We start from the raw sequence: 23,132 nt of genomic DNA, 5'->3' as shown, positions 1-23,132 counted from the left end.
AGCAAACTATGTTTTGGAGGAGTAATTTGAACTTGAGAAATTACTGATTCTGGTACACTTAGGAACCTGGTTTAAAAACATAAAAATGTTGGTAATAAGTTAGGTTTCACTTCAACAATTCTTGTTTTGGTTTAGAATCTAAAAACGTCTTGGTCTTATCGCTTTCAGAACGTGACATCTTCGCCTCAGTACTCCACCTTCTTGGAACACATAATCCCTCGCTTCCTGACGTTCCTTCAGGATGGAGAGGTGCAGTTTCTCCAAGAAAAACCTACTCAGGTATGTGACGAGTGCTGTTTTCACCACTATTTCCTTCAAGGGTTTAACACACACACATTTGAGTGTCTTTATTTTATTTTCTCAAAGATTAAACCAACTAAGCCAAACCAAGTATTTATTTGTATTTAGGTTCAATGGGCCTCATGCAAGAACATGTTCGTATTYTTATCCTAAATTTCTCYTACTTTTGTTCGTACAAAGGGTTCGTACGAACATGTCACGTCAGATTCAACAAACTCTTCTATCTTCAGGAAAAGTGTGTAAATGAGCTGCGTAAATTACACCTGTTCTATCCAGCTGCTTGTGCACGCGAGAGGAGATTAGCATAATTATCACCCCAAAAACACCATATAAGGCTATGATTCCTGCCTCAGATATCAGGAAGTGTCCATTCATGAAAATGGCAGCGAAAACTTAAAAGAAAAACTTTACGAGTTCAGAGATTGAAGTCCGTCTGTCAGAGATCCAGAAAAGAAAATCTGTCATTTTTAGCAGCTCAGCTGTGGAATAAAAAGAGTTGCTAAAAGTATAAACAACTGTGTTAAATCATTTTCATTTATTCAGAAGACACAGCGCTGCGCACCGTACCCCCCCCCAGCGCGCTGCGCGGCGCAGGTGGTCTCAGATGCGGGTCTGAAATAAGCATTTTAAAATGTTTTCAAAATAAGTCTGGCACTTTGGAGAAAATCCTGGACTTGATCCTATATCCCCTCTGGTCTGGGAACGTCTTGAGTCCCCCAGGACGAGCTGGAAGGTGTAGCAGGGGAGAGGGGGGTCTCTTTGCTGCTGCCACCGAGACTGATCCCGGATAAGCGGCAGAAAACGGACGAACGAACAATTTATATTGTTAGTCTAAATTATTACATTTAAAATTATAACTCTAATTCAAGCAGAATAACTTATTGTCAACATAATTATGGAGTGTAATTTATTTTCAACTCAAAATATCTTCAAACTAACGAAATATAAAGTTATTAGTGAAGAAAACCCGTCTGGATAACAGCAGACTGGCTGTTCGTAAAATATACGACAGGTCTGGACCACTCGTGAATTTTGTTCGTATCTGAAAAAAATCGTAGAATACGAAAACATTGGTGAATGCCACAAATTCTCCTAAATCACTCGTACGCACAATTTAGGAACAAATCTGTGCGTACGAACGGTTCTTGCATGAGGCCCAATGATCACATCGATMCTCATATTTTAGGTCTGGTCTGTCAGCTTCTGATTCAAAACATTTAGACCACACTTCAAAATCACATGGCTGGAGGGTCAGAAGCGGCATTTAGACCATCTCCAATTGGTCCTTGTCGCCCTAAAATAAAAACTACTTCAGAATAGGGCTGGGTAAAAAAAATATTTAATTGATTATGAATTGATTTCATTTAAATTTGGGAAAATAAATTTGTAGGGCATGAGATTGATTTTTTTCCCCCCTCGATGGCGTCTTGTGCCTGTGTGTTTCTGTATTTCGTGTCACCCCTGGCTTGCTGTATGTTTACATTCGGTTGATGTTCAGCGCTAACGTTAGCTTCTAACAAGTTGTCTGGAGCAAAACAAAAGAAACTACCGAATCACTAACATTACCAGCCGATTCTCCCTTCTCCCAGTGACAGAGCGTTGCCACGAAGGAGCGCCAACTGTGAGAGTCTCTGTTCCAATTAGAAAGGACAAAAATTCAGTCAAAAGGTCTTTTTTTTGCTTTAACCCATGTTATCCATATGCTACAGTTATGTTTTATACAACTTTCCTGTCACAAAGAACCTCAGCCAAAAGCATACCAAACCAAAGCATTTTTATATTTTCATAGTTGAAGTATGCAGATGATAAATTCATATAAAGTGTACAGCTGTTTCAACGTAAATGGGTTCAAAATGTCCATTGAAGCAATTTATTTGGAAATTGTATTTTGGAGAACCAGAAATTYGTCTTCATTTATAATACCTTTTACTTTTTGACTACTTGTGAATGAAGTATTTATTGCTCCAATTACTGGTATTCATCACAGCAAATCACAAGAACTGATTAAAGTTCGCATCACTCTGGCATTAAGAGGCTCTTTTCTCCTGTTTTTTTAATTATTTATTTATTTATTTAATTTTTTTTTGGTTCAGCAATTGAGAAAGTTGGTGCTCGAAATCATCCACCGCATCCCAACAAACGAACACCTTCGTCCGCACACCAAGAACATCTTATCAGTGATGTTTCGCTTCCTGGAGGTACGAGTTCTCTTCTTCAAACACAACATGTTACATGCGCTGGTTTTGTTGCAGATAACAGTGAAATATGTGGAGGTCATCGTTTTCTGGTGTCTGTTTTCTTTTTTTGTTATGTTGATGTACGATCAAAAAAAATAATCCTCTTAACTTAATGTTTTAAATGCAGAACTGTTGCATGGTTTTATGTTTTCACATAATTTGATTTCTCAGATTGAAAGTGAGGAAAATGTGCTGATTTGCCTTCGGATCATTATTGAACTGCACAAACAGTTTCGCCCTCCAATCTCTCAGGAGGTGAGCATCTCTGCATTAGTTTCAGCATGCTTCGAAACTGTCTGTATTTTCATTAAGATGACACGCATTCTTGCTGACTTTAAATAGTTCAGAAACAATTCTTTTATATTAAGAAAAGGAGAGTTTTCAACATGTTTTCTCTAATTCTTTGCCAGATTCACCACTTTCTGGACTTTGTGAAGCAGATTTATAAAGATCTTTCTAAAGTTGTTGTAAGTACAACTCCATGTAAAGTTTTTGTTACAATGGAATTAATGAAATCATCATTGCCTCACCTCTTCTTTTCTCCCTTCAGGCCAGGTACTTTGAGAATCCTCAGGTGATAGCTGAAAACACCGTGCCCTCACCTGACATGGTGGGGATGATTACATCTGTCTTGGTTAAGACCGCACCTGAGAGGGAGGACAGCGAAACACGAACAGTAAGCTGCTGACCAGATCTCTGTTTAAACCTGGCTCTGCGTGCTGTTTTCTACACTACTGTTTGTAATCAAAGTTTCTATTAGGGCCGAACGATTAATCGCGTTTGCGATAAACTCGCGATATGGTTTTTTTTTGTGTCACTTCAGTAGAAAACGAAACCAAATATTATTAGTTTATTTAGTTTATTTATTTCTTCATCATCAGTGACTTTTTTTAAGTGAAGAGAAAATAGAGAAAGAGAGAAAAACAGAGAGAGAAGTAATTAGAAAGATTGAAATAGCGACAAGAAGTATATCAAATATACACCAACAAAACACAGGACCAGACACCCAACATCTGTCCGCTCACCTGAAAAATAAATGGATAAATACATGGAGGGCATATATAAATATATACACAAACCCATACATATATAAAGATAAACATACATACATGCCTACATTCATAAATATTGTCAGTATATACACACTCAGTGACCTGTCAGAACCCCCCGGATCAGAGCACCTGTCTGTGAGCAGTTGTGAACATGCGTGTATATACAAGATTTCTCCAATGGAATATTTAATAGTGACTGTGGAGGACCGAGACCCAACCCCCAAGACACGAGGCAGACATAGGGAAGACCAGAGCCCAAGGGCCCGAGAGGGATCCCGAGCGCAGAGCCCCAAGGGGCACCCGCACGGGAAGATCCGCCCACCCACCCCCCAGATCAGACCATAGGGGAGAACTGGGAGAGTCCCCCCAGTGACCACATGCACAGCCCCCGGGGCCAGCAGCGACAAACTCATGGGCCCCACCGGCACCCGCCATACCAGAGCAGATCCAAGAAAGGGCACAGAGGTCCGGGCCCCCAGGGCGCACCCCCTCCAGGCCAAAGCCTGACAGGTCCAGAGGTCCCGAGCCCCAGCAGGCAGTCACCAGTCACCCACCCCCTATTGGAGGCAGCACACATCCGAACCCAGGAGGTAGACCCAATCATTCTGAGGTGGAGAGGAGCAGATAGCCAAGGCCCGGCCCGGGCCGCACCAGGACGCCCGGCCAGCCCCCCGCCGCAGAGAAGCCACTCCCATGACCACCCCACCACACCTCCAACGACCAAGTGCACCCCCACAGCCGTCCACCCCCCGGAACCCGGCAGCCACCCCGGCCAGGGGACCACCCACAGGAACCAAGAGCCACACCTCAGGAGACCAAGAAGCACCAGGGAGGATGGAGAGCCAGCCCCGCCCCCGGCAACCGTCCAAGCCCCGAGCCCACCCACAGCCCAGGACCGCACCCGGCGGCCCGCCCTTCTTCAGGACCCCCTCCCCAAATGGCAGTCGGGGAACGGGATGGGAATAAAGACCGTGACACACACACCCCCACCCCCAGATGTACTGTTGGTGCACGTTGTTCTATAGAGTAATTAAAAAGGGAAAGAAGAAGAGGCAGAGGCCGGCGTGGTGCCAGTTTCCCCTCCACCACTACTCTAACCCAAAACCCTAAGTGTCTATATGTAAACCTTGAGGGGTGGGCACAGGCACAGGAGGCGAGAGTGGTGCCATCCGGCCACCTATAGCCATGAGTGCCCAACTTAACTCGCGATATGTTAAAACAAGATTTTCTAACTTAGATCCCTCTAGCGCCATTTTTTTCCCAAAAAGAGACTGGCGACTTTTCCTGGTGATTTTAGAGACGAAGCTTTGACGAGAGAACTTTTCTCCTCCTCCCCTCCGCTAGTGGTGCAGTGCGCCCCTCCCCCTTCCTAAAGCAGCCCGACTCACTGCCTCATTCAGTGACACACACACACACACACACACACACACACACACGGCTGCTGTCAACAGAGGAGACGGCTGCAAATGAATCACAAAGCTGCCACTGCTTCTACCTGGTTTACAAAGCAAGATGTAATATTTAACGTAATATTTTTCTCAGGTACTGTCTCTGTAAAATAAATCTCTGGACCCAGCTATGTTTGACTCACAGATCAGTTTCACCTCGTCCTCCCTGTGCCTCGTGATATCTAACAGTCTGCAGATTAAATTTAAGATTATCACAAATTAAATTTATATAATGTGGCTCTAAGCACTGAATTCATAAAATTATTTTTATTTCATTAAGTTTAATTGCAGTTTTAAACACATTTAGTGTTTTTCTTCACTTGTTTTCTCTTTAACAACTCTCTTATAGCTGAAATCACAATTATTGGCAAACACAGGTGATGATGTGAGTTTGATTTTCCTAGAAAATAACGAGTTGGTTAAAGCAGATGTTTATTCTCTTTGTTTTTCGCACTATTTTTTTCATGATTTTACTGGCTGGAAAGCTTTATTTTTTATATTTATATATATATATTTCTATTTATTTATAGACTGTCCTGTGAAGTTCAGACAGTGTTTAGGAAGTTCACTGAACATGTTTAATATCATATTGCATGAAACAAGAAAAATTAGAAATGGTGAAAATGTAAAGCTACAGATATGTTTGCTTTATTGTAGTCTGTGCTTTAAATAAATCTTACTTTGTTTATTATAAAACAGATTGATTTATTGCCTCTGTTTGTTGAAAAATACTTAAGACATTAAAAAATTGCAAATTAAATCACAATTTATAGACAAAAAATTGTAATTAGATTATTTTCTAAAATCGTTCAGCCCTAGTTTTTATTCTTTGAATTGAAAAATCCTCCTGRATGTGAAACTAAAGATATTCAACTTTAGAATTGAAAGCACAGTTGTTTTTGTTTATAACTTTTTTTGATTGGTCACGACCTGGATAACTGAGAATCTCCACCAGCATACTGTCTGTAACCACTAGATGGCAGTGCTGCAGCATTCTGAAACACAAACATGACACAATGATTCTACCGTTATTCAAATATAAAATCCATAAAAACACACCGTGGTTGTTTTTATAATAAACATTGAGCGGTGGGAAAGAAAAGCATAACACTAAACATCTCTTATCTCAACGTAAAATACACATTTATTAAAATCACAGTTACCTTGAAAAATGCTGTGTGGAAAAATATAAAAGCCTAAAGGAAAAGCAGCCTTTATTTTGTTTTTTATTTTTTCTTTTTATGGCAGTTTTGTGTTTCCTAAAACAAATTTTATGTTCAGCAGGTTCCTTTTTTAGTGTTCTCATTATTATTATTATTTTTTGTTTCTGCCTCAAGCACACCATCATCCCTCGGGGGTCGTTGTCGCTCAAGGTTCTGGCTGAGTTGCCCATCATCGTTGTGCTGATGTATCAGGTAAGTGAAGCGGCTCTAGACTCATCATTTCACGTCCAAACATGGTTCACACTGAAGACAAAACAAATCAAAGGCCTGTTGTTCCATGGAGGAATTCCTATCACTTGCTGCCTTTCACGCCACCGTTTATCTTATGCTGAGGAACGATGGAGTGATTGTTTTTGTCAAACATTAATTTTCTCATGTTCAGAATATGTGTTGTCACATTTGAGCACAGTGACTGTAAAATTGACTAAATTATTTCAGATTTTGTGTTAGAGAAGTTCTGTGTAGGCCATCTTGACTCTATAATCTTCACTGACGTTTGTCCAGTGGTTYGTCAGATATTTTGCTTACAGAGTTGACTGAAGTAGTTAATGGCAACAATTTAAACAAAGATCTCACCCAATTTCTTAGTTCCTAAAAAATATTTATTTGTTTTGCTTTGTTTTGTTTTTGTGGRGGTGGGTGTCAATCGCTCAACATCTCAAAATTATGAAATCTTATTGAATATAGTTGACTCAAAAAATGAACCAGTTGTAGCTGCACAGCCAGGGATTACTTTATAGGAGCACCATTTAAATCTGTAGTGGTTCATGAGATATGTTTCTAACAGACAAAAAGGTACACACACACTTACACGTTCACACATTATTCTCTTTTAGCATCCTATTATAATAAATAAAGGGTCTTTTTGTTGGCTACCTTTTTTAACAAGGAAAATGCATTAAGAAAAGACTTGACTGTAAACTTAAATCACACTTCTTTATTATAGGTTAAAATTTACAGACTAAAATAATTCATGTTTAGATGACAATATTTCTTAAAGCTATAGTATATGTACTTTGAATTATTTAACATATGTAAAATGCAATGAAATGTTTAAGCATTAGTTCCTTTAGTTGTAATAAAGTGTGTGTATTTCTAACCTGAGCTCGTGTTCTTTCAGCTGTATAAACTGAACATTCACAACGTGGTGTCAGAGTTTGTGCCKCTCATCATGAACACCATCATGCTCCAGGTGTCTCCCCAGGCCAGGTAAAACACCTCGACGTGTCTGGGCATGCTCATGTTTCAGGAAGTGTTGAAGAGCCTCTTTGGAGGTGGAGGGAAAAAAAATMATTTTCACTTTTACAGGCTTTGAAATGGGTTTGGTCATGTTAAAGAGGATTGATTTTTATTTTTGTTCTCCTCACTCTTCCTCTGTTTTTTTTTTCTAACTAAATTTGTTGATGGTGCTGCTTGGCACTTTTCCTGTTAAAGCTGGAGTTAAAATCCATTTGGGAGAGCAAAAATTGGCTTAGCAGGAGGTGAAGCCTCTCAGGGTAGGTGGATGAGGATGAGGAGGGGGTGCGGGGGGAATGTGAAGCATTTTGAACAGGAAGGAAATGGTGCAGAGTTAATTTAGAAAAATATATTGGATCAGTTTTCTGGCAAGTTCCGAGAAGGGTTCTTCTACATCCAGTAATAACTGACATAAACCCACGTGTCACCTATGTAGAACTGACTCCCACGTGTATACACACAAGTTTACCAGCTGTAATTGCCAATACTGCAGGTTTACAGCATAATTACCAACATCATTATTGTCTCTCAGGCTACAAAATGTTTATTTGGATCTTAATTGTTTCCTCTGTAGGCAACACAAACTCTTTAACAAGGAGCTGTATGCAGACTTCATTGCTGCGCAAATCAAGACTCTGTCATTTCTGGCCTACATCATCCGGATCTACCAGGTAAATGATTCACAGCTGGTTTATTTGAATTGATAAAAATAACCATATTTTGTACATATTTTAGGGGCTTGTGTCCAGGTAGAAGAACTGTTCCCAAGGCGTTCTGCATATTTTCTGTTTTTCTTACAAAAACCGTTTCAGTTTTTGCCTAAAGACCACCACCGGCCCCAGAACATAGTAACTGCAAGAAAATAAAAGATGGAGTTACGTTTGGTGTGTTTCTTCTCCTTGTTAGGACATGGTAGGGAAATACTCCCAGCAGTTGGTGAAAGGCATGCTGCAGCTTCTTTCCAACTGCCCGTCTGAGACCGCTCACCTCCGCAAGGAGCTGCTCATCGCCGCCAAGCACATCCTCACAACTGACCTGCGCAGCCGTACGTACACACACTCTTACACAAATACATGTAAATTAGCACGACGTATGATAATGAGGAAGTAATTTAAAATCTGTTTTACGCTGCTTTAATTATTCTTTATATCTAATTTTTATTTAAATTTTTTTAAAATGAAAACTCCCAAAACTTAGAAAGTATTTGTTGCTTTATTTGACCCTGTTGGGCAGAACATTTGCATCTTGGATTTTGGCCAGAAAGTTTTTACATTTCTACAAGTGATGAGTCTTGTACTTGTTACAAGTTAGACTGTGGGTATGTAGAAACCTGGGCTTGCAAAGTGAGATTATATATATAAAAAAAAGCTCAACTGTTTTGTGACTAAAGTCCTGAAAGCTATTTTTTTAGTTTGGATAATTAGACAGTGAATTTTTCAGCTTCTCTAATTTAAAGGGGACATACTGTATTAGTGCTGGGCGGCATGGCCCAAATTTTATATCACGGTGTTTTTCAACATTTACACCAGTTTCACGGTATGTCATGGTRTTTTTTTCATCACACCTCAGCTGATAATAAAATGTACCTGAAAATGTACTGTACCTCTGTCTGTGTCGCTGTCTCCCTCCTCTACATGTCTTTCACGCATTTTGGTCCGGTCCTGAAGGGGGTGGTGAGGGGGTTTGAGGCCGGAGATTGGGTGTATTGTTTTATGTTATTTAATAAAGCTTAAAAGGATGACTCACCTTACACACCAGTCAACTCAATTCCACTACAGAACTACTTCCCTGGGCTTTTCACAATAGAACCACGATATAGTCTCCATGCAATAATGTTCCCATATTAATGTTGCGCGTTGAATCGAATCGTGCACGTCACTGAAGAGRTGTTTACTACATTCAGCGATGGTGAAAACAGGAGGTTTTTTTTAACGTCAGTCGATATAAGCAGCAGAATAACCACAGTTACTCCAACAATAAATTTAGCATGCTAATGCGCGTAGCGGTGCTGCGACGGAAAGTGTCCCCCAGGAAACGGTTCATTGGTGGCCGTGACGAAAAGTTCAAAAAGTGTTCAGGCTRTTTAAACCGGTATGTCAATATTCAGAAAATCCATATCATAACAAAAATTAAAAAYGGTATTCGTTACGAACTGGTATACCGCCCAGCACTATACTGTATCATGCAAAATCCCCTTTTTTTAGCTGTTAAATACACTTTATTATGAACTTGGATTTTCTAGGATTGAAGAAAAGTTAACTTTTGTCTCTTCCGGTACTGCAAAAATGTCTTTATTCTTTTTAGGTCATATTTATCAATCTGCTCAGCTTTCTTTATTTTCTATAACGTTTTCTGAACTATTACTTAAAATTATTTGTGACAGAACTGACATCTTTTAATTAAATTTTAAATAAAAAGTTTCTGCGTCGCTATAGTCGTAAACCCCTGTATCAAATTGGCATGGACCGGTCTAGAAGCTACAGGGGGGCGGGGTATGAAGCGCTTTGTTTTGGATTTAAAGAGACAGTCCCAAAACGAGTTGATCTGAGGCACAGCTCAGAACAGAGGTGAAGGAGGGGCTTGTGGAGTTACAGTAAGGAGGAATTCAGACCAAAGCCTTGCTGCTCCACTTTATACAGACTCTTAAGTGAATGATTTAAATCTGAAAAAGAAGAATTTAAAAGCATGATAAGTGTCCTTTAAACTGATTTAATAAAAACTGGAACTTTAAAACAGGCAAAAGTCAGTTGTTGTTTTTATGTTGGGTGCTGTACAGTGAGTCTTTAATGCAGAGCTCTTTCCATGTCTAGTCTCTGTTTCAGGCCAGTACTGACACCTTACATCTGTAATAAGTGGAAAACTGAAGGGGATGAATATATTAATAACAAACTGCAACGATAATACAACTGTTATGTTTATAATGTTGCCATGATATAAACATTGTTGCTGCCATGATGTTAAATATTTTACTCTTGTGACTTTTTTTTCTTCTTTCATCCAAAAATGTTTTCTCCTGATATTTTAGATTTAWCATTTACATTTTATTGCTCTCTTTCAGAGTTTATCCCCTGTATGGACAAACTTTTTGATGAATCYATTCTGATCGGCTCTGGTTACACTGCTCGAGAGACGCTCAGGTAATTTCTCAACAGCTCACAATCCTTTGAACCGCATGAAGTCGGCATAGGCGTATTGTCTTTGTTGATTTCTCAACCAGAGGTGTGCAGCGTTAAATGTCCCATCATGTTAATCTGTTGGAGAAATCGTCAGGAAAGCTGATCGTAACACTTCAGGACAGATTGCGCTGTCGAGCTCTGATCTCCGCAGAGGCAGGCCGCCTGCTCRCACGTCCTCTCTTAGTTTGATTTTAAAACCACCTTGACCCCTTCCCAGTTGCCWGAACAGCTCACCTCATCAACAAAATAGCTGTCGTTTCCCATTAGAACAATGCAGGAAACAAGGCAGTTGGATGAAACCTGGCAGGACTATCTCTGCCTCTTATTAACTCAACCCCCCCCCCCCCCCTTTCTCCCTTACGTTCTGTAAAACTACACCCGCATTGATTTCTACTTTTTCTGCCTTTAGGACAAAGTCTTTCCACTCCCTGAATCTTGTAGATTTTTCACCATTATTCTGCAACCATGTTGTATTTTTTCCTTCCAAGTTTTTCCAACTACATCTGTCTTTCCAGACCCCTGGCCTACAGCACGCTGGCAGATCTGGTTCACCATGTTCGCCAGAACTTGCCCCTGACCGATTTATCTCTAGCTGTGCAGCTCTTTGCTAAGAACATCGATGACGAGTCGCTTCCCAGTAACATCCAGACCATGTCCTGCAAGCTGCTTCTCAACCTGGTGGACTGTATCCGCTCCAAGTCGGAGCAGGAGAACGGGAACGGACGGGACATTCTGATGAGGATGCTGGAGGTAACTGTAACAAACATTTTTACAAAGATCTTGACGAAAAATGTTGATTTTTCATTTTTTTTCTTTCTTTTTTTAAATTAGGTGTTTGTGTTGAAGTTTCACACGATTGCGCGCTACCAGCTTGTCTCGATCTTTAAAAAATGCAAGCCTCAGTCGGAGATGGGTGTGGTTGACCCAGGGGTTTTACCCGGGGTCCCCGCCACACCCACACCTTCCACCACCCCTGCCCTTCCACCACCCGCTCCCCCGACGCCCGTTGCAGCTCCGCCTCCCGCACCAGCGACGCCCTTCGATCGACCCGGAGACAAAGAAGACAAACAGACGTTTCAGGTGTCGGACTGTCGCAGCTTGGTCAAGACTTTGGTGTGCGGAGTGAAGACCATCACGTGGGGGATCACCTCCTGCAAAGCTCCTGGAGGTGAGGGAAATCAGTTTGTTTARTGTTAGAAATCAGAATATTTGCCACTAAAACACCTTTAAAATGTTAACGTTCGAATGCGTTTCWTGGTGCATTAATGAGATTGTGTTTGAATACACTGATTTATTACCTTCTGTTTATTATGATGTTTTTCAGAGGCTCAGTTCATTCCTAACAAGCAACTCCAGCCAAAAGAGACTCAAATCTACATTAAACTGGTCAAATACGCCATGCAGGCCTTGGACATCTACCAGGTGAGAACACAAAATCAAAACAACTGCATACTTTGAATCTATTTTTTTCAAGAATACTAAAAGTGCAAATGCATTAATTTATTTATTACTAAAAGGTTCAAGTTGCTAATAACCAGCAGACGTACATCAGAGTGGCCAACTGCCAGACGGTACGCATGAAGGAGGAGAAAGAAGTTCTGGAGCATTTCGCTGGGGTCTTCACCATGATGAACCCGCTAACCTTCAAGGAGATTTTCCAGACAACTGTGCCATACATGGTGGAGAGGATTTCCAAGAACTATGCATTGCAGGTGAATAATAAAAGCATGTTTGTGAATAAAAATGGATWTTTTTTCTCTTAAATAAGAATGTAGATGCATAATAATGCACAATATATATWTTTTTTCTTGTGCTAGATTGTGGCAAACTCCTTCCTGGCCAACCTCTCAACATCAGCTCTGTTTGCTACCATCTTGGTCGAGTATCTTCTTGAACGGCTGCCAGAGATGGGCTCCAATGTTGAGCTGTCAAACCTCTACCTCAAACTCTTCAAACTTGTCTTTGGCTCAGTGTCGTTGTTTGCTGCCGAGAACGAGCAGATGCTGAAGGTAACTTAACATTTTTTGTTTCACAATTAATAAATGAAAACACCTCTAAAACACTGTTATTGCTATTATTATTTATTTTTCTTACTCAGCCACACCTCCACAAGATAGTGAACAGCTCCATGGAGCTGGCGCAGTCTGCAAAAGAGCCCTACAACTACTTCCTGCTTCTCCGGGCTCTCTTCCGCTCCATTGGTGGAGGCAGCCACGACCTCCTCTACCAGGAGTTTTTACCTCTTCTCCCTAATCTACTGCAAGGTACAACTTCTCATGTCATTAATCTGTTGTGYCTGACAGTTAGGGATTTATAGTTCGTTACATTTATTGTGACTGTGGATTAACATTACTATTATTAATAAGAGGATGTAAAGCTCGAGGATGAACAAAGAGCACAGATTTTTTTTGCTAGAATTTTGCACAAGATGTAAAAGCAGCAAACTGTTTCACGCCTCATCGCTAACACTGTCCATCTTACCAAGTTTTAAAATCTTATATCCAGCCAAAAAGTCTTTTTGATCTTGTTTTGAGACTGATTTACTAAACAAGAACTGATTGTGTWAGAATAATAATCTTGTTTTCAGAATGTGTAAGATTATTTGTCTTGTTAGTCTGAAAATTTGACTCACATTAAGTCAAAAATTTCTGCCAATGGAGTAAGAAAATTTTACTTGGTAAGATTCTTAAAATATTTGATTTGACTCAATTTTTTCTTATTTCAAGAATCTTACCAAGTAAAATTTTCTTACTCCATTGGCAGAAATTTTTGACTTAATTTGAGTCAAATTTTCAGTCTAACAAGACAAATAACCTTACACATTCTGAAAACAAAATTATTATTCTTACACAATCAGTTCTTGTTTAATAAATCAGTCTCAAACAAGATTAAAAAGACTTTTTGGCTGGATATAAGATTTTAAAACTTTGCAAGATGGGCAGTTTTTGCAGTGTATTTGTCATTAAAGCAATCTTGATCTTAATTTTAAAGTTCACATTTCTGTTGTGTGTCTCAGGTCTGAACATGCTTCAAAGTGGCCTCCACAAGCAGCACATGAAGGACCTGTTTGTGGAGTTGTGTTTGACAGTGCCGGTGCGTCTGAGCTCCTTGCTGCCCTACTTACCCATGCTGATGGACCCCCTGGTGTCGGCGCTCAACGGCTCCCAGACTCTCGTCAGCCAGGGCCTCCGCACCCTGGAGCTGTGCGTGGACAACCTGCAGCCCGACTTCCTCTACGACCACATCCAGCCTGTCAGGGCTGAGCTCATGCAGGTGGGAAGCTGCTGACGGAGTGGCCGTTGGAGCTTACGGTGTGCTCATGAATTCTCGGTTTATAGTGAAGTTTTTTAGTTGCGAGGTATATCGAAGATCCCCTGAAGAACTCCTTCAGGCTTGTTGAATTCATTAATTTCGTATGAGTCAGCAAAGCTGCCTTTTAGGCGCTATCAGAGGGGCCGTCAGTATCTGCAGACAAATCACTAAGTTAGGTTAACTCCCAAGCCTCTTTATCACAGCTCTGCAGAACAGCRAATGCTAATTTACATTTGCCAAACCAATCTATATAATCTATAAAACAAACTTAATTTACCAGCCAGCCTTTGTAGCTTTGTGCTGATACTGTCTATTAATGAAAATGGCTTTAACAATTCGGAGAATAATAAGAGTCTCCTGTCAGGCTTTACACTTATCAGTACAGTTATTTTATTTTGGCTCTAAAGTTTAGTCCATATCTTTTTTCCCACCCTGTGTTTCAAGGCTTTGTGGCGAACTCTCCGTAATCCAGCAGAAAGCATCTCCCACGTAGCTTACCGGGTGCTGGGAAAGTTTGGAGGCAGCAACAGAAAGATGCTGAAGGAGTCTCAGAGACTTCATTACGTGGTGACTGAGGTCCAGGGGCCGAGCATTAAAGTGGAATTCACTGACTGCAAAGCATCTATACAACTTCCCATGGAAAAGGTGAGATGATATAAATATGGTGACAGGAGTCCTGTCTGAAACCAGTTTGAATGCCCYTTTGCCCCTTCCTTCCTTTTCATTTGGGTTCTAGAAAAAGGGAATTGAGCATAAAAGAGCTTGATATTCCTCATTATTGTTCTCCACTGAGAGCAATATATCTTTGTCACAGGTTTTTTTGTGTGTGTGTGTGTGTGTGTGTGAATGTGAGTGAGGAGATTTGTGAGTCCTCCAGGTAATTAAATTCATGTCTTGTTTCTCCTCCTCATCCCTACTCAGTAATCATCAATCTACTGCGGGCCACCATGACGGCATTATTTACTCTCTCTAATGGCTGCTCTCCTTTCTTGGCTATCAGTCTGTGTGTTTGCCATCATCATGTAGGGAGCACACACGCACACATGCACGCACAGGCTGTAGGCGTGAGTTTCTAGGTGTATGAAGCAGCCATATGGTTAGTTGGCACATTAAGGAAACAGCTTTAAAGGGCTGCAAGTTAATGAACGGATCAAATAATATCACCATTTTATTTTATATTTTTTAAATTATTATTTGTTTTGCTTTTGGGGGTCATCATTTTATTTTTATTGAGCATTGTTTTTATTTATTTTTTGATAAATTCACACTTCTACAAGCATAAAAAGCTCAGCTGTGTTTCTGTACTGACATTGATTTTAAAATATGTTTGAGCTTATAAATAAATATTCGTTTGTTAGTTCTCGTTCACGAGTCGGATTCGGAATCCTGACAGAAATGTCCTAATTCACCGAATGGTTTGCAATTCAATTACGSTGAGCCCTCATCTCCCCTCTCAGTTCTTGGATTCCTCCTCGTCCTTCTCCGTTCTGAGTGGCAATAATTAGTTCATTTTCTCCCTTTTAAGTGCCTGGCCGCTGCGGCTTGACAGCTCATAATGTAGAAAAGATAATGACCTTTACTCGTCCAGATGGTGCTCAGTGTTTCCTCTCGCAGTTAATCACACATATAGAATATGCTGTTTGTTTCCCATAGGAATAATTTAGCTGTATTGGCGTTTTACGTCCGATAAATATCCGTTCAGACGAAAATATTTAAAGTAAACGTCGTCAATTTTGTTCGTTCTGTCTCTCCTAAGGCAATCGAGACGGCTCTCGACTGTCTGAAGAGCGCCAACACAGAGCCCTACTACAGACGGCAGGCCTGGGAGGTCATTAAGTGTTTCCTGGTGGCCATGACAAGTCTGGACGACAATAAACACGCTCTCTACCAGCTTCTGTCTCATCCTAAGTGAGTAAACGTTCTGGAGTTGATTGCCATATGCCTTCATACTGTGGTTTTTATTGCACTTATATATTTAGAAAACTGACATTTTCGTTACAGTGCGAAAGTRACACACGGATACTACATTTCAGGCTGTAGTTAGCACCAGCATTTGTCCTTGTCCGCCATCTGTTTAATCTTTTCTGTGACCTCCTCCAAACCACAACATGCATGACTTCCTGTCATCGATTTCATGTCCTTACCAGTTATGATGACCAGTAGCTAAATGTGTTTCCACCTTTTGTAAGGTTTTAATGCAAGTTAGGGGGTGTTCACATCTGCTTCTTCAATGTTTCTTTATTAGATTGCATTCAGATAATGATAAATAAAGATTTGAACAGCATTTTTGTGCACTGGAAATATTTCTCATCAGACCACCTTTGGGGTTGGTCCGCACCTCTTTTAGCCACAAACATTTCGTAGAATGATTGCAGGTTGTCCTGACACAAGCTGTAGGACCTCCTACTGCTCTGATGTAGGGCTGCCACAATTAGTCGATTAATCGACGACTAATTGATTATTAAAATAATCGATGACTAATTTAATAATCGATTTTTTTTCTTTACTTTGTTTTTCTCTCCAAACTGCTTTGACACTTTCCACTGCCACATCTGCCTTTCTGTCCTTGACACACATGCACAGTAGTGGTAACTGGGGTAGGCCGTGGACGTCACAAGACATTATACAGACAGGCTCTGGTATCATGGCTACCCAGCAACGGAGCTCAAAAGTGTGGGATCATTTTAAGAAAATGAAAGAGAAACCTGTGTAATATCTGCAAGRCAGAGCTTGCCTTCCACAGCAATTATTTTTAGTTAGCATATAGCTAAAATCCCATGATGGTTATATAATAGCAGCTGCWTTCTGGCATGATAAGCTCTATGTTTTATATTCAATTAATGTATGATCTGATTAGTCGACTAATCGAAAAAATAATCGATGATTAATCRACTATAAAAATAATCGTTTGTGGCAGCTCTACTCTGATGTGACCACACACAAGCAGCAGAGTGCACCTCTTGGGGGTTGAGTTATGCTATAGTTAAACAGCCATCCTTAAGCAGAYGTTTTAATGTAACTGTTGTCTGAATCCTTCCTAGTTTATGTAAATGACTGATTTGTTGTGATTTTATTCATCAGAGTAGATTACAGGAAGTGGTGTWGGCTTCTTCCGTTAAACGTTTGGTCTGAGTGCTTTAAGGGCTGTTTGGACCCACTGTGGTCACTAGAATGTGTTGTGTCCAACAGAACTGAGCAGCATTTATTGCATTATAATGACTTAGTTGAACACCGTGCATTGTGGAGTTTTATGGGATAAATGTTTTTCCGATTTGCTCTGACATAGTTAGGTACTGTAGAGTGGGTAAATGACTCCTGAATGCAGAACAGTTTTGGGGGTACACATTAACCAGCCAGGTGTGAGCACCGTCGGTCAGAGCTGACCACTCGGGCCACCTGAGCTGAACAGAGAAATGTTTCAATGGGTGAAATGATATAGAGAGAAATTAATCTGAAATTCTGCCAGCTGTACCACCCACCACGAACAGCCCACCTCTCATCATTTTAGCTCTCTCTTTTGAAGAGCAGTGTAAAGCAAAAATTGRACTAATAAAATGAAGCGATCCATCAGTTCTGCCTGTGGCGTGCAGCAGCATTATAAAACACGAGCTCAAGCACGGAGCGAACAGCTGCTCGATCGCACCGCGGTCCAGCTCCCTTCAACTGCTGTAAAAGCAATAGACTGAAGTCTTACACAAGCTTATGGTATTTTAAAATAATTGTTTACTTCAGCAAACACTAATACSGCCACTATAATACATTTTTTTATTGATATTGAAGGTGAGCATCTCATTCATGCTGCCGTTTTCTTCCCATTAGCTTTACGGAGAAGTGGATTCCTAACGTCATCATCTCGCACCGCTACAAGGCGCAAGACACACCTGCTCGCAGAACATTTGAACAGGCACTGACGGGGGCGTTCATGTCTGCTGTGATAAAGGACCTGAGGCCCAGCGCGCTGCCCTTTGTGGCCAGTCTGATTCGGCACTATACCATGGTCGCTGTGGCTCAACAGTGTGGTGAGGAAGTGCTCTCTCATTAGTTTGCTGGTCTAATATTAGCATTCTGTAAAGCAGRGGTGTCCGAACATTTTGTCACATGGGCCAAAATCGTTACGTCAGAGGGACTTGAGGGCCAAAAATATTTGTCTTTTACCTGCTCAACAACAAACTAAGCATTGAAWACTTTATTTAAACAAATAAAGTAGTCAGATTTATTGCTGGAAATGGATGCATAAATTAATCTAGATCCAGAACTTTAAGTGTTTTGCGGGTTTCTCTTATTGAAAGAAATTTTGCAATTTTCTAGGTTTCAGTTGGGGGAAAAATAACCCAATTTAGTCAATTCTGATCAATAAAATCAGGATTTAGGTCACTCTTYAGTTGAAAATGTTTGCTGTATTCAGACGAATTTAATAAATTAATTAAAAGCAGATTGGAGTGCAGCAAAATCAGCTTTAGAGTAGAAGTCACCAGATCGATGTGGAAGAAGCTGAGAGTCTGTTTATTTAAAGACAAGTAATTGGTATTGTTGCCAAAAAATTTTTATTATAAGATTTTGCTTTGTCATAAATTTGCCCTAATAATAAATAGAAAGTCTCCATCAAACACTTGTGCTGGGGGGACTAATTTGTAAACAAATTAATATAATTCTTGAACTGAAGTCAGGGGCCACACAAAATCAGTTCAGGGGCCACAAATGGCCCCCGGGCCACACTTTGGACATCCCTGCTGTAAAACAATAGTTCTAATTCTCAGCTGCACATAACAGAACTCATATTATTTTCACTACAATGCAGATCTGGTTTATTCTTTATGTTTTACTTTTACATTTAGCCAGTAAAAGATCAAATTAAATGCAAACGCTTAGTAAATGTGTTGCTTTTACATACAGGAACAAGCTTTTAAAACCTTTGTGTGAAAGAAAATACCTTTTTTTTGCCTCCGTTTTCCAGGCCCGTTCCTGCTGCCGTGTTACCAGCTGGGCAGCCAGCCGAGCACAGCCATGTTCCACAGTGAGGAGAACGGTTCGAAGGGCATGGATCCACTGGTACTTATCGACGCCATCGCTATCTGCATGGCCTACGAGGAGAAGGAGCTGTGTAAGATTGGAGAAGTGGCTCTGGCTGTCATCTTTGACGTGGCCAGCATCATCCTCGGCTCCAAGGAGAGGGTAAGTTTTTTTATTTATTACATCAACCCTTAGCAAACACTCTTCAACAACCTTGATCATGTTCATTTTATATTTAGTTTAACACATTTATTTTTATGTTCGTATGAGATTCGCTCTTAATCACTCTTGGTTTTGCACCCCCAGGCGTGCCAGCTGCCCTTGTTCTCCTACATTGTTGAGCGTCTGTGTGCCTGCTGCTATGAGCAGGCCTGGTACGCCAAACTCGGGGGTGTGGTGTCCATCAAGTTTCTGATGGAAAGACTGCCTTTGATCTGGGTGCTACAGAACCAGCTCACTTTCCTCAAAGCCCTGCTCTTTGTCATGATGGACCTCACAGGAGAGGTGGGCTTGTGTCATCTGGTATTTAGCTATATTTTTGCATAGGTTTTTCTGCTTCCATCTTTTGTCCATTCCCTCTTGCAGCAGGAGAGCTTTAACAGCTTTCTGCTTTCATATCGTTGTGCCCTTACTGTTAACACGCTATATTTATTACCTCATCGATTTTCACACAGGTGTCGAATGGGGCCGTAGCCATGGCAAAGACCACCTTAGAGCAGTTGCTGGTGCGCTGTGCCACTCCATTAAAAGATGAAGAAAAGACAGAAGAGCTGCTGGCTGCCCAGGACAAATCTTTCCACATGGTTACACACGACCTCGTCCGAGAAGTCACCTCCCCTAACTCCACTGTCAGAAAACAGGCCATGCACTCCCTGCAGGTTCTAGCACAAGTCACTGGAAAGAGCGTCACAGTCATCATGGAACCACACAAAGAGGTGAAATGATAAAACCGTCACAACTAGTTTTAAGTAACTTGTATGTAACACAGCTGGTCCAGCTGATTTGCTTTTAATTATTATTTCTCTGTCGAATCTGACTATTGATTATCTGGGGTGAAGACAGTCCTTTAAACAGCCAAAGTTCTCTTCAGGTTTTGCAGGATATGGTTCCTCCTAAGAAGCACCTGCTGCGTCATCAGCCTGCGAACGCTCAAATCGGTCTGATGGAGGGAAACACCTTCTGCACCACTCTGCAGCCCCGCCTCTTCACAATGGACCTGAATGTTATAGAGCACAAGGTCTTCTACACAGAGGTATGAAACCTTGACACTTTTAAAGGATCCCCGATTAGTTGTAATATTAGACTTTATTTAATAAACATATATTTTAACTGTAAAATAAAGACTGTAAAAATACTGTAGCCTGTTTAGTTTTGATCATTTTTAAAMTAAAAGTTAAAAAATATATTAAATGGACAGAGCCATTTTATTTACATGCAAAGCATTCTGGGTAAATGATGATGTGGATAGGTCCTCGGTGCGAGGCTGCTAGCGAGCTATATCCACCCTGAAGGTTAATCTTGGACAATATCTGATGATCGACTCTTTTAAATGAAACCAGAGAGCGTTGACAGAGAGGAGAAGGTAGAAATGACTCAGCCTGTAACTGAAAATATGGATGGAGGACAACAGAGCTGCTTCATGGAAGAAGAACCTCAGCTTATTCTGTTAGCTTTAGCATTAACCCCAATGCTATCACCATATATATGTGTTAGCTCAGCGCTACACATTCTCCTCTCGTCACTGAGGTCCTCCATCCACATAACAGAGAGAGGAACACAAAAATGACTCAGGCTGCAACTGAAAATATGGATGGAGGACCTCAGTTTAGCTTGTTTGTCACGCTAGCGCTGAGCTAATACATACAAGGCAATATAGCATCTGGGCTAACGCTAAAGCTAACAGGCTAATCTGAGGTTCTTCTTCCATGAAGCAGCTCTGTTGTCCTCCATCCATATTTTCAGTTACAGGCTGAGTCATTTCTACCTTCTCTCTGTCAACGCTCTCTGGTTTCATTTAAAAGAGTCGATCATCAGATATTGTCCAAGATTAACCTTCAGGGTGGATATAGCTCACGCAAACCGAGGACCTATCCACATCATCATTTATCCAGAATGCTTTGTGTGTAAATAAAATGGCTCAGTGTTAAAATATATATTAAAAAATTTACAAAACTAAACAGCCTACAGTATTTTTACAGTCTTTATTTTACAGTTAAAATATATGTTTATCAAATAAAGTCTAATGTTACAATTAATCAGGGATCCCTTTAAGGGATGCTTTGACAAAAATGTTGTAATGTGTTGTATTTTGTACCAGCACAAACATGAACTTAGTTCCTGTCTTCATATTGGGCAACTTTATAAGGTATAAATTTAAATGTACTATAATAGATAAAATATTTGTTTTTTTCTTGTGTTTATTTTTTCTACTCTGTTTAGCTCTTGAACCTGTGTGAAGCAGAAGATGCTGCTTTGACAAAATTGCCATGTTATAAGAGCCTTCCCTCCCTGGTTCCCCTTCGTATTGCTGCCCTCAGTAAGTAGTCCCAACTATATATTATGACTTTTTCTTTATTGCAGTATTACTGTTGGTTTCTGTTTTCCTAGTTAAAAAACTTAATGGTTATTGTGTAAAAGAAAATGCGTGTAAGAGCATCATGTTGTCATATGTTGGTGTAAATTCTCAGTTATCCAGGCCATAACAAATCAAGAAAGTAAAAAAAAAAGATAAATTAACGTCTGGACTTTTCTAGCTGAAAATGCTTTAAACTGCATGACATTGATATCAATAATATCAAAATCTGGATCGATACAGGTTTTGAAGACATGGTGGTAATATGGTATCCTATACCCTAACCTCAATGATGTAAAATTCATATGACCACAAATGAAAAGACCTGGGTTTGATTTGAAAAGGTCAAATTTCATCATTTCTAAAAACAACCAATAAAACAAAACAAAACAAAAAAAAACCCTGATTTGTGTCACATGAACAAAAAAATTAGGGGTGCACTGATTGCAGTTTTCTGCCCAATCACCGATCACGATCATTAAAAAGTCTGATCTGCTGATTCTGATTTTGGCTGATACAGATTTTTTTTAAATATATGACACTGTCATATGTTATAAGGTCACAATACATCTTCAGTGTTCCAATATTATTTTATTGAAAACCGTAATACCCTTGAAACAGTACAAACTTGTTTTAACTGGACATTAAGCACTGGYTGATTTTCAGACCCTTGTGGAGGTAGAGATGAGAAGCAGGTCTTTGCCACCAAGTATCAGCCGATTTTTCCAAATTAAGGAAATCAGTGCTGATTTATCAGTGCACCYTTAATAAAAAGTTAGACGTTGGTCAGTTTTGAGGTTACGTTCACTGTGTGAACGTAGCCTAAGTTTTGTTAACTTGTTTTGCTTTACATTTTCCCTTTGAAAATGGACATTCAGAGTGAAAACATTGAATCCTAGTGTCGTTTCCTCACTCAGATGCCCTGGCAGCCTGTAACTACTTGCCACAGTCCAGAGAGAAGATCATTGCTGCTTTGTTTAAAGCTCTTAACTCCACCAACAATGAACTGCAAGAAGCRGGAGAAGCGTGCATGAGGAAGGTCAGCACAACTTGCGTGCTTATTTCTTTCTCTTTGTTTTTATAAATGATAATCGCCTAGCGACAGCATATTACATTATTACTTTAACTTGTTGAACTTGTTCCCACCTGTCAAATTGAGCTAACCTGCAAATATCTTTTGACCCAAACCTGTGTGTGTTTTAGTAACGCTGTTCATTTAATGACTCCACTACCTTTTTGTTTGTTTGTTCTCACAACAGTCCTTCTTTAAAGGCCTTTTTGTTTCTGAATTGATTGAGGTTTTATTTTCAGTTGCTTGGGAAACTCATACCTGTGTTATATCACYTAATCCATCTGCAATGTTCTTTGAGCCAAAACACGGCCTTAGATTAGCAGACATAACCTTTTTAATTATGGATTAGTCTGTGCCCCTAAGGTGAGAAACAATCTGCGCACGAAACCTGGTCACACCCAATATTTTTTTTTTTCTAAATTACATTTTCTAACCCCCACCCCACCACACACACACACACACACACACACACACACACACACACACACACACAC

At 40.3% G+C, this 23,132-nt stretch overlaps 1 protein-coding gene across 4 annotated transcripts in view; it reads left to right on the top strand.

The window, feature by feature from the left end:
- trrap (transformation/transcription domain-associated protein) overlaps positions 1 to 23,132 on the top strand; it is a 123,590-nt gene that overhangs the window by 3,420 nt on the left and 97,038 nt on the right. For all 4 annotated transcript variants that reach the window (XM_014019295.1, XM_014019294.1, XM_014019293.1 and 1 more), the window contains exons 4-29: positions 169 to 279; positions 2,394 to 2,498; positions 2,709 to 2,792; positions 2,948 to 3,004; positions 3,088 to 3,213; positions 6,375 to 6,452; positions 7,381 to 7,469; positions 8,071 to 8,167; positions 8,403 to 8,541; positions 10,555 to 10,633; positions 11,188 to 11,422; positions 11,504 to 11,840; positions 11,997 to 12,094; positions 12,190 to 12,384; positions 12,490 to 12,681; positions 12,771 to 12,936; positions 13,689 to 13,945; positions 14,429 to 14,629; positions 15,741 to 15,892; positions 17,804 to 18,003; positions 18,939 to 19,156; positions 19,301 to 19,498; positions 19,669 to 19,929; positions 20,085 to 20,246; positions 21,434 to 21,530; positions 22,484 to 22,605. In XM_014019295.1, coding sequence (XP_013874749.1) covers positions 169 to 279; positions 2,394 to 2,498; positions 2,709 to 2,792; positions 2,948 to 3,004; positions 3,088 to 3,213; positions 6,375 to 6,452; positions 7,381 to 7,469; positions 8,071 to 8,167; positions 8,403 to 8,541; positions 10,555 to 10,633; positions 11,188 to 11,422; positions 11,504 to 11,840; positions 11,997 to 12,094; positions 12,190 to 12,384; positions 12,490 to 12,681; positions 12,771 to 12,936; positions 13,689 to 13,945; positions 14,429 to 14,629; positions 15,741 to 15,892; positions 17,804 to 18,003; positions 18,939 to 19,156; positions 19,301 to 19,498; positions 19,669 to 19,929; positions 20,085 to 20,246; positions 21,434 to 21,530; positions 22,484 to 22,605 — 4,056 coding nt within the window. The remainder of the gene's footprint in view (positions 1 to 168; positions 280 to 2,393; positions 2,499 to 2,708; positions 2,793 to 2,947; positions 3,005 to 3,087; positions 3,214 to 6,374; positions 6,453 to 7,380; positions 7,470 to 8,070; positions 8,168 to 8,402; positions 8,542 to 10,554; positions 10,634 to 11,187; positions 11,423 to 11,503; positions 11,841 to 11,996; positions 12,095 to 12,189; positions 12,385 to 12,489; positions 12,682 to 12,770; positions 12,937 to 13,688; positions 13,946 to 14,428; positions 14,630 to 15,740; positions 15,893 to 17,803; positions 18,004 to 18,938; positions 19,157 to 19,300; positions 19,499 to 19,668; positions 19,930 to 20,084; positions 20,247 to 21,433; positions 21,531 to 22,483; positions 22,606 to 23,132) is intronic.

The sequence above is a fragment of the Austrofundulus limnaeus genome, unplaced genomic scaffold (genome assembly GCF_001266775.1).
Source record: "Austrofundulus limnaeus strain Quisiro unplaced genomic scaffold, Austrofundulus_limnaeus-1.0 Scaffold215, whole genome shotgun sequence".
In the NCBI taxonomy this organism is placed as follows: domain Eukaryota; kingdom Metazoa; phylum Chordata; class Actinopteri; order Cyprinodontiformes; family Rivulidae; genus Austrofundulus; species Austrofundulus limnaeus.
This window is presented reverse-complemented; position numbering and strand designations above follow the sequence as displayed.